General features: G+C 35.7%; 1 protein-coding gene across 1 annotated transcript; it reads left to right on the top strand.

Moving 5' to 3' along the window:
- Positions 1 to 566: 566 nt before the first annotated feature.
- On the top strand, positions 567 to 12,413 carry MS3_00004857 (uncharacterized protein; the record flags this gene model as incomplete). Its single annotated transcript, XM_012938753.3, has 3 exons — positions 567 to 1,074; positions 10,073 to 10,200; positions 12,135 to 12,413. 3 exons carry the CDS (start codon positions 567 to 569, stop codon positions 12,411 to 12,413), a joined length of 915 nt encoding a protein of 304 aa, XP_012794207.3.
- Positions 12,414 to 14,278: the final 1,865 nt, after the last annotated feature.

The raw sequence follows: 14,278 nt of genomic DNA, 5'->3' as shown, positions 1-14,278 counted from the left end.
AACAATCATTTACAAAAACAAATAAACAAACAAACAAACAGACAAACAAGCAAAAAAACAAAAAACAAACGATTGATTACCTGAATAGCTTGATGTTCCTTTTCCAAAATGGTATTATTTCCTTCAATTATCTTGCTTGAATAAATAATATAAAATGCATGGAAAAAAAATATTTGCAATATTCAATAATGATCAATTTTATCATTATTATTATTAGTATTGTTATATAATCAAAAACATTATTGATTTATTGAAAATATTGGAATTTTGTTTACAAAAAAAATCGATTGATTCAATCTTATTGTTGTTGTTGTTGTCGTCGTTGCTGTTGTCATTGTTGCTGCCGCTGTTGTTTTCATCGTTGTTGTTGCTGTCGCTGTTATCGTCGTCGTTGTTGCTTTCATTGTTGTTGTCGTTGTGGTTGCTGTTGTCGTTGTTGTTGTTATCGTCATCGTTGTTGCTGTCATTGTTGTTGTCGTTGTCGTTGTTCCTGCCATTGTTGTTGTTATCGTCGTCGTTGTTGTTGTTTTTATTGTTGCTGTTGTTGTTGTCACTTTAGCAACAAAATGAATAGATCTAGTATTATATATAACAATAATACTAATACTAATAATAATGATAATAATGATCTTATATCAACTAATCCAAATTATCAGAAACTTTATCATAATCATATTGAAAAATTATATAATTCTAAAAAAAATTTATCGAATTTATTACGTAATTCACCAACATTTTCAATACAATCAGAACCATATTTTAATCAATCAATAAAAAATAATAATCAACATTTAACAACAACAACAACAACAAAATCAATAATCAATAATCAATCAAATATTGATTCATCATCATTATCAATGATAAATATTAAAAAAATATTAGAAAGATTAAAAAATGAAGTTGATATAGAACGTAATAAACGTACATTAATGATTAAACAACATAATCATAATATTAATAAATTAACAAAACAATCAAAAATTGATCATTTTATATTATTATATGCATTAAAACATGCAGAAAATAAAGCGAAATTATATCGTGATGAATATTATAAACTTAAAACTAAAGGTAATATTGATTATTTATTATTGATAAAGTACAATGTCGGTAGTGTATATATGTGATTGTTCCTAGGGGTAAGATACTACATTTACATAATAACATTGAAATGGTATGATTCATAGTTTTCACTATTAATCAATTTCTGCTTCAATCTGTGTTGAAGTTAATACCTTTATGATATAGAATGTATGTGAAATATTTGGTATGATCTTTGATGATAGTCAGTCAGTCAATCAGTCAGCTACAACGTAGGACCAGGCACATATATGCATCGGTCCAAGTTGCCATTACCTCATTAACACAACAAGATGAACACCGGATTCATAAAAGTAGTTAATTCAGAGGTGGTAATGTATAAAAGAAACATTGCAATAAGGATATAGTACAGGAAGAAAGAATTAGTTCATAGAAAGAAAGATATGAAGCGATTTTACTCTTTTAGTTTAAGGGAAAACATAGACTGTATACATCTACACCATTGTGATCGATTCTGAGCCATGTCACCCACAGTCTCCGAACATTGGTTACGATAGTCACGTGGACCCCAACCAAGTAGTCTGCATCTACCAACATGGCTCTGACTAGAAGTTAGTGACTTCGTGGACTGATGCCACGTTTTGATTTGCCGCTCCTAACTTTCTTCCAACCATCTTTGATGATAGTTTATATACCATTAACTGAAGCTGTTCAGAAATATTCAAAAAAACAATCTTCATTAGCCGCTCTTTATTATGAATGGATTTAGGCTAACAGTAGAGTATAGGAAGTGCGTTTGTTCTAATTCGAAACTTATCATCACTTGTATGTATTTTACACGTCAGTATTAATAACGTCATTAAGACTCAAACACAGTCTGAAAACTCAGCAATGTGATCATTACATCCTTTATCAATCATGAACTATCTTACAGTAAGAAAATTATAGTCAACTTTTCTAAATTCCTTCACAAAATGATAATTGATCACTTCATAAGTTTTAAATATTATACGCATATCATTTAACCACCTAGTATTTGATTGAGTTCATGAATCGATTGATGTTAGACCATCATTGAAAACCTGGGAGCACTGGATGGACGTTTCGTCCTCAGCAGTGCGCATCTGCGATCCCGCTCACAGGATTCGAGCCAAGGACCTTCAGTTTTGCGCGCGAACACAACCTCTAGACCATTGAGCCAGCATCCAACGATATTAATGTCTAACCCCAAACAATCCACGAAATCGTGCGACCATCTCCCAATATACTGAGGTAGATACCTGTCTCTACCCGATGCGAATTAGAACCACCGATCACGGCTTCCCATCAGAACTCCGAAAATTCCCTCGCGATTCTGGTCACTAGTGAGCATATGGCAGTAATCAGTATTAGGTTGTAGAGATTATTAAGTATTTGATTGACCTACCGATTTCGTGTGCGAATACTTAATCTGTAGACCACTGAACCGGACGGCATCCAACCGACGAAACGACTATCCAATGCTTCCAGGTTTTCAGTGGTGATCTAAAATAAATCGGGTTCATGATCTCAATTAAAAACATAATAATCTCCACAATCCCATACTGATATATCTTTTTAATTATTTTCATTTGTTTTTACCACTTACAAATTGAAGTGTAAATTATATACTTTATTGAATCCATTTTTCAACTGAGTTAAGATGTAAACATTTTATTTATAGATTTCATCAGACAGATTATGTATTTATGAGATTGATGATGATTTATGTCACCTAGTCACGTATTGGTGGTTCACCAAGGTGCTTGGTACCTGTGTGGTTGCATCACAGGACTGAGCTGTACTATTCAGATTGTAGCGTCAAAGCCTATACGGTGACTGGTTCTCCTGTGAAGCAGGATTGAGTTGTACTGCTTGGGTTATAAAATGTAAGCCTGGGCGGTGTCCGGCTCTCCTGTTAAATGGGATTGAGCAGTACTGTTTTGGTTGTCATGTGAAAGTGTGAATGGTGCCTGGTTCTCCTGAAAACTAATGTAAAATTACCCTGACCCACAAGGGTATATTATATAACTAACTATGTCACATATTGGACTTAAATTATAATATTCAGTTTGTAGTTTAAGTTTATTAATTTGCAAAAATTTCCTTAAATTCACAATTTCTGAATTAGTTGTATATTTTAGTATCAGTAAACTAGCAGATCATTGACATTTTTTGATTTTAATCCGAATCAGTAACTCATGAATTCAATTATTATAGGTAAATAAGACAACAATTCACAAACCAAATTGTATGGAGGAATTGTTGCAATACAAAGTGACTGAAGTTGATAAATGTGTCCAGAACGAAGCAGGTGATTTTTATAGGGGGTCACACTCCGAGCCTTCGACCTAAAGGTCTGATCAACGAGGTAGTAGAGAAACTTAAGGAGATGCGGCCCCATGGTAGCCATTTGTTCATTGAGGATCCTGGGGCCTATGAGCACCATTGGTTTGCAATCAGGGTTTTCCAACTCGCCTAGGTGGATTGTCCATATCCATCAACTCGGTCAATGTGCCGGACATTCGATTTTCGTCCACTGAATTTCGTAAACAACACCCGTGAAGCAAGAAGGCAGTGAGTAGAACTTCCCCGTCAATGGTTGTATACAAGTGGCTATGTGAGAGCGTTTGGAGAGTGAGGGCTGATTCTCCACATCCTCGGCCGTACCAGGGCATTTGGCTGCCACTAAAGTTTAATGATGTGAGTTCATAGTATCGCGTTTTCTGACAGAATTCTAGATTCTATGTCAAATTTATATGCCCAGTGGTTTCACAACACTAATGAGTACTGATTTGCGACGAAACAATTGTTCAATATTGTTCGAATTCCCGGGTCACATCATCATGTGATTTGAATTCTCCTCAAACCTTTAGTACTACAACTCACTTTACGGAGTTTAAATAGAACAAATTGATGCAATTTAAGTTTCTAAAAGAAACAACTAACTTTATAAGCAAATTATTAATGTTCTACAAATAAGCGAAAAATTGTGACTACTGACTTCAATCGATTTGTAAGTTAGCATCTATTGTATTCTAATTTCTATGTGCGTCAACCTGAATTTGTGATTGCCATATTAACCTTATTGAGGAGGCAGCAAAAATATGACCTAGGGCCTCCTCTTAGCGCTGCTGGATATTGGAGGCAACCCTGCTAGTCAACTTAGGCAGTCGCAGAGATCGGACCGATCACCCACTCTATCGTATCTGATCATCCTGGATTCTATACTCGGGGCTTACCTTCTCGCTCGAGCTACCCAATGTGTATGTTTATGTATGAAAATTGCAGAAGTTCTCCGAGTTATGTGGTTCAAGTATAGGATATATGCAAAGAGTACGCATGTGGTGTCGTACACAGGAAACGTTGAGCTGCAAAAAAGGCCTGTCCTATGTCTAATAAAATTAACGGCATATCTATCAGGTCGAAGGCATTATAAAAAAGGTGGTAGAAAATACTAGAGAGAGGTGACCGAGAACCTCCCCTGAGAGAGTGCTTATGAACATGTGTGTGTCAAGAAATACTGGAACGGTAGCCATGGTGTGAAGGAAATGCATGTGATGCGTAAGAGTCAGCCTGGTGCGGCAAATATGTTTTCTTTGGGTGCGACAAACACCTACCCTCCCAGGTGGGTAAATATACCTATGTATGTGCTATGGGATGCATGGGTTAAAACCTGTATGTTACCGGTGTGCATGTAACGTATATTTGCTCACAGGGTATGTATACCTGCATGTATGCATAGTGATACTCGGATGAAAGTTTGTGTGTTAACTAGTACGCAAGTAGACTATACATATCCAGGGCAAGTAAACTCGCGAACTTCTTTAATGTTTTTTTCGTGCGATGCCGTTACGCATGTGAAGACCCGTAGAGCTGCGGTTTATGAGCCTCGGAAAAACGAAGTACCACCCAAAAAGCAAATATATCCTCAAACTGTTAATTGACAGCCCACAAACCTAGGGGAATGTACTACAAGTACGGTCCTCGCATACGTATTCGTAAAAGTTGTGTGTTAATCAATGACCGAAGCCTAAATAAGTCGATTGTATTCTGTCTTCATTACATTAAGTTACTAAAAGCCAAAAAAGTCTCATGTTGACTGGTACTGGAAGAGACGGGAAAATTTTAGTTCACCGAAGAAAGATATAACACTCATTCATTAATTTCTTTGTTTAATATGTGTTGTATTACAATAATGAATTCTCAGTGATACTACAAGGTATTCACACCATACATCCGTTTTATTTGTAAATATTCAAAATAATATGAATACAAATGTTTTCAACATTGATTAGCTACAATTTATCTCTACTCACAGTGTGGATAAGAGGACATTATGAAAACTTCTTCGACACTGTGGTGTACCTGAGAAAATCGTCAACATCATACAGAATTCATACGACGGACTACACTGCAAAGTTGTACATGGAAGACTGCTAACAGATGAATTCTAAGTGACGACCGGAGTCAGACAAAGCTGCCTACTCTCCCACTTTCTCTTTATTCTGGTGGTTGGCTGGATTATGAAGACCTCCTTGTCTCAACAGATGCACGGAGTACAATGGACAGCTTGGATACAACTAGACGAGTTGGACTTTGCAGATGAACTAGCTCGTCTATCTTATACACATCAACAAATGCTGGTCAAGACAATTAGTGTGGCAACAGCCTGTTCATCAGTAGGCCTCAACATACACAAGGGAAAAAGCAAGACCCTCAAATACAACACGGAAAACACCGATCTAATCACACTTGATGGAGAAACTCTCGAAGAGGTGGGATCTTTCAAGTACCTGGTCAGCATCATCGATGAACAAGGAGGATCTGATACAGACGTCAAGGAGAGGAGTGACAAAGCAAGGACAGCATTCATACAAGTGAACATATGGAACTCAAAATAATTGTCAACCAATATCAAAGTAAAAAATCTTCCATGCGAACGTCAAAACATATCCACTGTACTCAGCTGAAACTTCGACAACTACCACAACCATCATCAAAAAACAACAAGTATTTGTAAACAATTGTCTACGCAAAATGCTCAATGCACGTTGACTGGATACCATCAGTAACAACAGCCTAATGTGGGAGAGAACAAACCAGATTCCAACTGAAGAACAGAATAGGGAAAGATGCTGCAGGTGGATAGGATGTACATTTCTGAAATGATCAAACTACAGCACGAGACAAGCGTTCACTTTGGATTCTGAAGGGAAAAGGAAGTGAGGAAGACCAAGGAACACATTGGATTAGGAATTGGAAGCAGATATCAAAGGAATGAATAGCAACTGGAAACAAGTGGAATGGATTGTTCAAGACAGAGTTGGATGGAGAATGCTGGTGGACGGCCTATGCTCCTCGACGAGGGGTAACAGGCGTAAGTAAATAAAAAGCATTTTCAACCAATTTCACTCCTATTATATTCATTTACATATCATGATGTATAAAATTCATTAATGCTAATTCAGCTGTCTCTCGTCTTTCCAAAGAATCGAATAAAACGTAAAATATATCAAGTACTGTAGATTTTCCGCCTGAATTCTAGTTTTCTGGACTTCGCAATAGTTTACCATCAATTTGTAAATGTACATGAGTTCGTGAGATAAACATATGATATCGGCAATTTAAAATAAATTTCAATGAAACTCGACAATCTCAATAACTGTGTATTGATAATTACCATGTACTCACTTACTGACTAGCTGCTAGAAATAATTCTCGGAGCTCTAGTGAGAAGCCGTTATTAATGAATTTCAACCGCGTTAGGTGTAAGTAAGGTTCCCACTGAAAATAATAGAAGTTGGTAGTATAATGTCGTGGATTGATTGAAGTTAGACATTAACAGTAGTGGACACCGGATCATTAGTCTTGAGGCTAAGTGTCTGCCCACGGGACCAACGATCCTGAGTTCGATCCCGGCTAGTGGGGTTGTCGATGCCCACTGGTAGAGAGTTTCGTACTGGGACGAGACGGTCTAACACTGATCAGTTCACACTGATATCATACTAATATCTGATTAGTTAGGAAATAAGGGATTATCATCATCAACTTTCCAGAATCCTAAGGTCCATTTGTACTAAACATCTACAATCCAATTCATTTATAATTTGTGCTCTTACTATAGTAATAAACATCGACAACTATGAGTGATCATAAAAAAGTTTAATGTCCATTATCATGTAATGTAATGGAATAAGGTCTCACTGTATTAACTTTACATCTGTTGGCATATCATGTATTCAATAGTCGAATCAAAGAAATTGTATCGAAACCTTTCAAAAGTTTATCACAGATTTCTCAATAAGAAAAGTAATGAAATTTTAGAATTGAGTAATAAAAGTTATTCTCGAATTCGTGTTAGGGTTAGTATACGTAGGATCATCATTATTTCCGGATATTTATTTTGATATAAAAAATAAAACAAATTTCTCACTCCTTTATGCCCGATCATAACATATATATATTATACGGCCGGGAGTTGGAAGAGGCAACCCTCCCTCTGCAAATGGTCTCACGTAGCCACGTGCATACAGCCACTGCCACAAAACTCCTACTCACTACCTTCTCGCACCACGGGTGTCGTTTACGAAATTCAGAGGACGAAAATCGAATATCCGACGCTTTAACCGAGTTGGTGGAGACGGAGAGTTTACCCAGAGGAGTTGGAAAACCCTGATTCCAAATCAATGGTGTACATGTGATCCAGTATCCTGAAGGAACAAATGACGTATTAATCAATTATTGGTCACTGGCTACCATGGGACTACATCTCTTAATGTTACTCCACTGCCTTGTTGACCAAACTTTTAGGTCGAAGGCTTGGGGTTTGGCCTCCTAAGTAAACTACCTGCTTCGGCTTGGGTACACGGGCAGTATCCTAACCGTCACACAAATCGAATGATTTATGTGGCGCATATTCACTTAATAGATCCCCATTGTTATAATAAGTTTTTATTGAAAGTAAGCAACGTACACACCACATACAAGTGGATATTCATCACCTTGAAAAGAGTTTAACCGACCGAATCTATGTATAACAACTGACTGTGTACACTAAAGAACTGTTATGTAATAAATAAGAAAAATAGCCATGAGTCGTAGTTATCATAAAAGAACTATTTGTCAAGAAATGCTACATATTTAGTAAAAATGACTAATACAGTTTCTTATTTTGGTTTATAATTGGTTGAAAGTTTCTAGATTGTCATTATAGAACCTTAAAAATATTCGTTTCTTCTTCATTTGGTATTGTTTACATGAATCTCCCCATTGATGTTCAGTACTGCAATTGATTAGTCTCTTATTAGTATATGTGCATATTGTGCGTATTGCCTCAATATAGCCTTAAGTTACAAGCTTCATAAACAAAGATGGATAGTGACTGGTAGTGGAATTCAGGACCTGCATTTCATCTCATTTGGAAGTCGTCAGTTGAATGTACCTTCATCTATAGACTTGATGTTCATTTTGATACTCGAGCCCAGTACTATTCGCTTCAAAAGTCACCACGTTGTCCACTTAGCTACTGAGTCCTGATAACTGAAACACGCGTCCTGGATTCCACTGCTAGCCACTATCCATCATTTCTTCTTCGTTATAATTTTAGAAAAGAGAAGATTTGTATAATCTGCTGTGAAAAATGAGTTGTTTTACAAAACAAGAGTTTATATTTGCGTACAAACTATTTCAGAGAGATTGAGCCTGTTTAAAATTCATCCAGACTATATATGATTAATAGAAGAAGGGGTTTTGTGGATATAATAGTAATTTTAATTGTTGAGATCATGAACCGATGGATGTTAGACAACCACGGAGAACTTGGAAGCACTGGACAGCCCCTTCGTCTTATTGTGGAACTCCTCAGCAGTGCGCATCCACAACCCCGCCATCCAGTGCTTCTAGGTTTTCTATGGTGGTCTAGTTTCAATTGACTCATGATTTCAACTAATGAAATTGCTACAATCGCTACAAAACCGCTTCTGATACTAATCTACGTATTAAACAAATAATGGTGAGACTATAATTTATGGATGACCTTTTAGCGACACCATAGTGACCTAAATAATGTCCACCTACTTACTAAGGCTAAATGAGAGTTACAAAGCAGTTTGAAGTATGGGGATTATAGTTTACATTTGGTGGTTACAATTAGGAACTGGGTTTATGGTTTTCATTACAAATCGATATCAGTTAAAGTGCCAAAAACGCTATTTTGTTATCCTTAATCTTAATTGATTCGTCCATAAATTATAGTCTCGCTCAAATAACTTAAGATAATCATTATAATCAGAAAGAGGTTTTGTGGATATTATAATAACTGAATAGTTAAATTCATGAGTCAATTAAAGATAGATCACCATGATAAACCTACAAACGCTGGATGACCGTTTCATTCTAGCATGGGACTCTTCAGCAATACACATCCACCATTTAGATGGTGGTTGGAGGTAGTCAACAGGAAACCCTGGACCCGGGTTTCGTGCTACTTGGCACTCGTCAGCAAGGTGTACCTGTAATCTTGAGGGAACTGGTGCTCCCTGACGGATTCGATCTCGTGTCACCTAGCTTCACAGTCAGAGACGTTACCACTGAGCTATCCGAGCCGTAACTAACCTCCTATAGGACTGAGATGTAATCACAATTGATTGATCACTGGGCGGTGATCAATCTCATGCTTGTCTAGTCCTTATTAGTGCAGATCGAATGCTATCGATCATGTTGCAATGTGGCCATCAGTCTAGGTGACTCGACACTGCGGGCCACACTGCAACATGATCGATAGCATTCGATCTGCACTAATAAGGACTAGACAAGCATGAGATTGATCACCACCCAGTGATCAATCAATTGTGAACACATCCACCATCTCACTTCGTGAGATTCGAACCAAGGATCTAACGGTCTAGAACATTGTTGTAATTATCATCATTAATGACTTATACCTACTGTTAACTAAAAAAGATTTAATTTAAAAGAACCTTTTTTTTATTTCGTTCAATTTTTTCAGTTCAAACAAAGTATAATAATTCAGAACAAGAGAATTCCAAGACAAATAATACCATACAGAATAAACAAATATATTCAAATGAAAAATCATCTTTGAAAAATCAATCTGATTGGGTAATTAATAAAAATGTAAGTTTTATTTAAATGAATAAAACATTCAATAATTGAGATTATGAGTCAATTAAAACTAGATCACTGTGAAAAACCTACAACCATTGAACGACCTTTTCATCCTATTGTTGGACTCTTCAGTAGTGTGCTATCACGATCTCGCCTCGTGGGATCCGAACCCAGGAGTTATTAGTCTCGCACGCGAGCATTTAATCACCAGATCAATGAGCCAGAATCCAACGGTGTTAATATCTAACTTCAACTAATCCACGAACAAAACTTTAAATATTAGGTTTTGGTTATAATCAATAACCGCCTTTTTATTGTGACATATGACATTGTAATCACAGTACAATACCTTAGTAATTCTGTTAACCAGTGAATTGTTCGTGTTAAGGACTGATTATAAACAGAGGATTAATAAAAACAAGGATGTACTTGATAGTTATTTCATTTTAGTTCGACACAATACACCACGACTAGACATGAAATTGAAACTATTATCCTTCAATCTTATCTACATTCCAAACCAATTATTTAGGTTTTTGATTGAGAACATGAACCGATTGATGTGAGACTACCATTTAAAACCTGAAAGCACTGAGCAGTCGTTTCGTCCTATTGTAAGACATCTTAGCAGTGAGAAACCACGATCCTGTCTCGCGAGATTTGAAACCAGGACCTATCAATCTCGCGCGCGAGCGTTTAGCCATTAGACCACTGAGTCGGCCGGCATCCGATGGTGTTATTATCTAACTTCAACTAATCCACGAAATTGTGCAATCATCTTCCATTGTACTGAGGTAGAAGATACCTGTCTCTACCCGACACGGATTAGCTCCACTGATCACAGCTTGTCACTAGAACTCCGAGAATTCTCTCACGAATCTATTCACTAGTGATCACATTTAATCCTATTTACGGGTGACTGTATCACTTCTGGCATAACAGCATTTTATTTTTTAACTTGAACAATGTTATTTTAAGAACAATATTAACCCCTCTAGTCTATGCCTGTTTCTCCTATTAGGCATTCATTTAATGAATTCTACTGTTGATAATGTCTCAGACATAAACAAACTCTCTTCATAAATAGATTCTTTTCATTCTACTTTGTTAAACTATCATTGCATTATCATTGTTCATTTAGTTTGTTTTCATTACAATAGATTCTATGTTATCTTCACTACAGTTGGCAACAATGTTATAAAACTATTATACTTGAGTAATACTATGAATCCACCATTTAATGATCGATCAACATATTTAACATTCAGTCTATTATCATCTAACTTTCAAATCATAACTCTTTGATTAGCACATTCTTAGGCATAGTGAAATGTGATTAGCGTTTATCATAACTAAGAATATGGTGTATGCTACTTATTTCGATAAATATAAGTAGTATGTATCATTAATCGAAAGTGAAATGTTTAGAGGTGTTAGGATATTCAGGAAAATATCCCAAAAATTATTCTCTAAAGTCTAACGCTATCCTTGGACTTGAGATGGTGTCATTTCCTCATTGGTAAATGTTTATTTCACGTGTCATTTTCCTACTGGTCAATATTGTACAATGTTATTTTCTATTTTATGGTACGATGTGGTCTGCTTGATTAGTATATAAACAGAGTGTGTTTGAAATATAATGATTCATATCTCAGAGGCTAAGACTTGTGTTCTGGACTCAATTGGCTGGGCTAGACAGGGAAGCAGGACCGGTCGGGACTCTAGGTCGTCCGTACGTGTTTTCCGTGTCACTGAATCAATCAATAAAACGCTGCTCCATCCATAAACTGCGGTCACACGTTACAACAAGAGGCAGAAGATTAAGAAGATCGAAGAAAAGAGAAAGAGGACAAAGAATGATTGGTGTGGAAATGAAGGAACAATAAAGTCTGAGACAATTGACTGATATTTTTCAAGTGAAGTATTCACTGTATGATTCTCAGATTTTACTAAGGTATTCTGTAGTTTTGTATTCAAATATATTTGGTCCCCACCTGTGTTCTCGTTCACTACAACAAGATTTAATGTTAAATATAAACTGGGCTGTTTTAAGCAAAGATGGATGGTGGCTAGCAGAGGAATCCAGAACGAGCGTCTCGTCTTCTTTGGGACTCGCCAGTTGGATGTACCTGCATTCCAGAGTTGACGTTCACTCCAGGGATCGAATCCAGAACTGTTCGCTCCAACGCCATCGCGTTATCCACTTAGCCACTGGGTATTGATAGCCACCTGCTTGTGCAATGAGTTGAAGTTTAAATTCACTTAGTTGGTATAAACTTGACTGATATAAAATGTTATAACTATATAATCAGAGTAATATTACTCGTAAGTATGATTTCAGTCAATACTGAAACATTAGCTGAATGAATTTATAACATATTATTCTACTGGATAAACAAATATGTCATGTTGTAATGTCTTCTAATTCCCGTTAAAATGTTCGAAAATACCAAGATTGTATAGTATTTACGACAGACTACGTTTATCATTATAGGATTCAGAAGATTGTTGAGTTAGACCACTATTGAAAACTTGGAAGCACTAGACTGTCGTTGGGTGATATCTTATAGGTTTGGAAGTTGAACGTTCACGCGCGAGAGTGAAGGTCCTGGGCCCGAGTCCCACATGCGAGATAATGGAGACGCACTACTGGGGATTTTCATACTAGAACGGAAAAACTGTCCAGTAATCTCGGGTTTCCAATAGTGATCTACTGTTGATCAGTTCACGATCTCAATTAAAAAAGTCTATTTTTAGTTAAGCAAGTATTGATTATTGAAAATCAGTTGTTAGCAATTTAGTCTTAGTCTGAAATAACTCAGTAATACAGGATCGTAATCTCTCATGGAAATCTAAATCCAGATCTCTAATTCACTAAATGAGAGGCCAAATTTTTTATACCATTGAAATGACACATGACGGTTTACATCTTAAACTATAATTAATAATAAATAGTGAAAGACCATCATCTATATTCATCAATGCTACATATCTCATACGAGACATTATTGAACTGCATCGGTTACATCTTCTCAAAAGAAAACTTGTCTCATATTTACTCACTAGGGACCATATGATTACTATTAATATTTTAAACTGTTTATCATAAACTGAACAATCCCTTTTTGTATGATAGATCACTAAACTACTTATGTAATGAGTCCATACTTATTCGATCTCTCTTTTAATAATAATCAATTAACATATGGAAAATCTGGAAGCAATGTACAGTTGTTGAGCGCTGATCTAAAAGTTAATCGTTTGCATGCAAGACTAAAGGTCCTGAACTACTTAGAAGTCCCATAGTAGAATGAATCGGCCGTCTAGTGTTTCCAGGTGATGATCTAGTTTTAAGTGACTAAAATTTCCACAAAACAATATATAATCCTTAGATTCAACCGTAATAAAACAAGTCAATATTCAATTCTGGATAATAGTAATAATAGTAAACACGTGATTCAAATAATGCGGGTAATTAATTGTTTATATATGACTTAGTTTTCGTGTGTTTAAGGTCAACTTTTAGTGTCTGGTCAGAAAACAAAACTACCACATAATTTCATAAAACGAATAGAAACTAATTTGTTACCACCAATCTATACTAAGCAAAATAATATTGAACTCAATAGTTAATGAATATGTCAACTTTACTTCCAAAAAACGAAACAAACAGAAAGACAGATGATAATAACGTAAGGTTCAGTTCAACTGACAGTTTTCTCAAGAAGTTCGAAAAGAAAAAAACGTAGAATGAAAGACTGAATAGTTTAAATACTCTGTAAAGTTAGGATAGTGAACCGAAAAAATAAATAACGAAAAGAATATTGACTATAAATAGAAGACAAATAATTTATATGTGTGTAATTATTCTTGTCATGATATGAATCGAGTTCATTAAGGTAACTGTTCATCATTTGCTTGATTGACATAAAAAAATAATCAATGTTCATATAATAATAATAATAATAATAATAATAATAATAATAATAATAATAATAATAATAATAATAATCATCATCATCATCATCATAATCAGTAGATTCATAAAATTAATAGATCGGACTTATAGGTTCTTTGTTCGAATCCC

This window comes from Schistosoma haematobium, chromosome 3 (assembly GCF_000699445.3).
Source record: "Schistosoma haematobium chromosome 3, whole genome shotgun sequence".
Lineage (NCBI taxonomy): Eukaryota > Metazoa > Platyhelminthes > Trematoda > Strigeidida > Schistosomatidae > Schistosoma > Schistosoma haematobium.
Note: the sequence above shows the minus strand (reverse complement) of the source record. Positions and strands in the feature narration are given on the sequence as shown.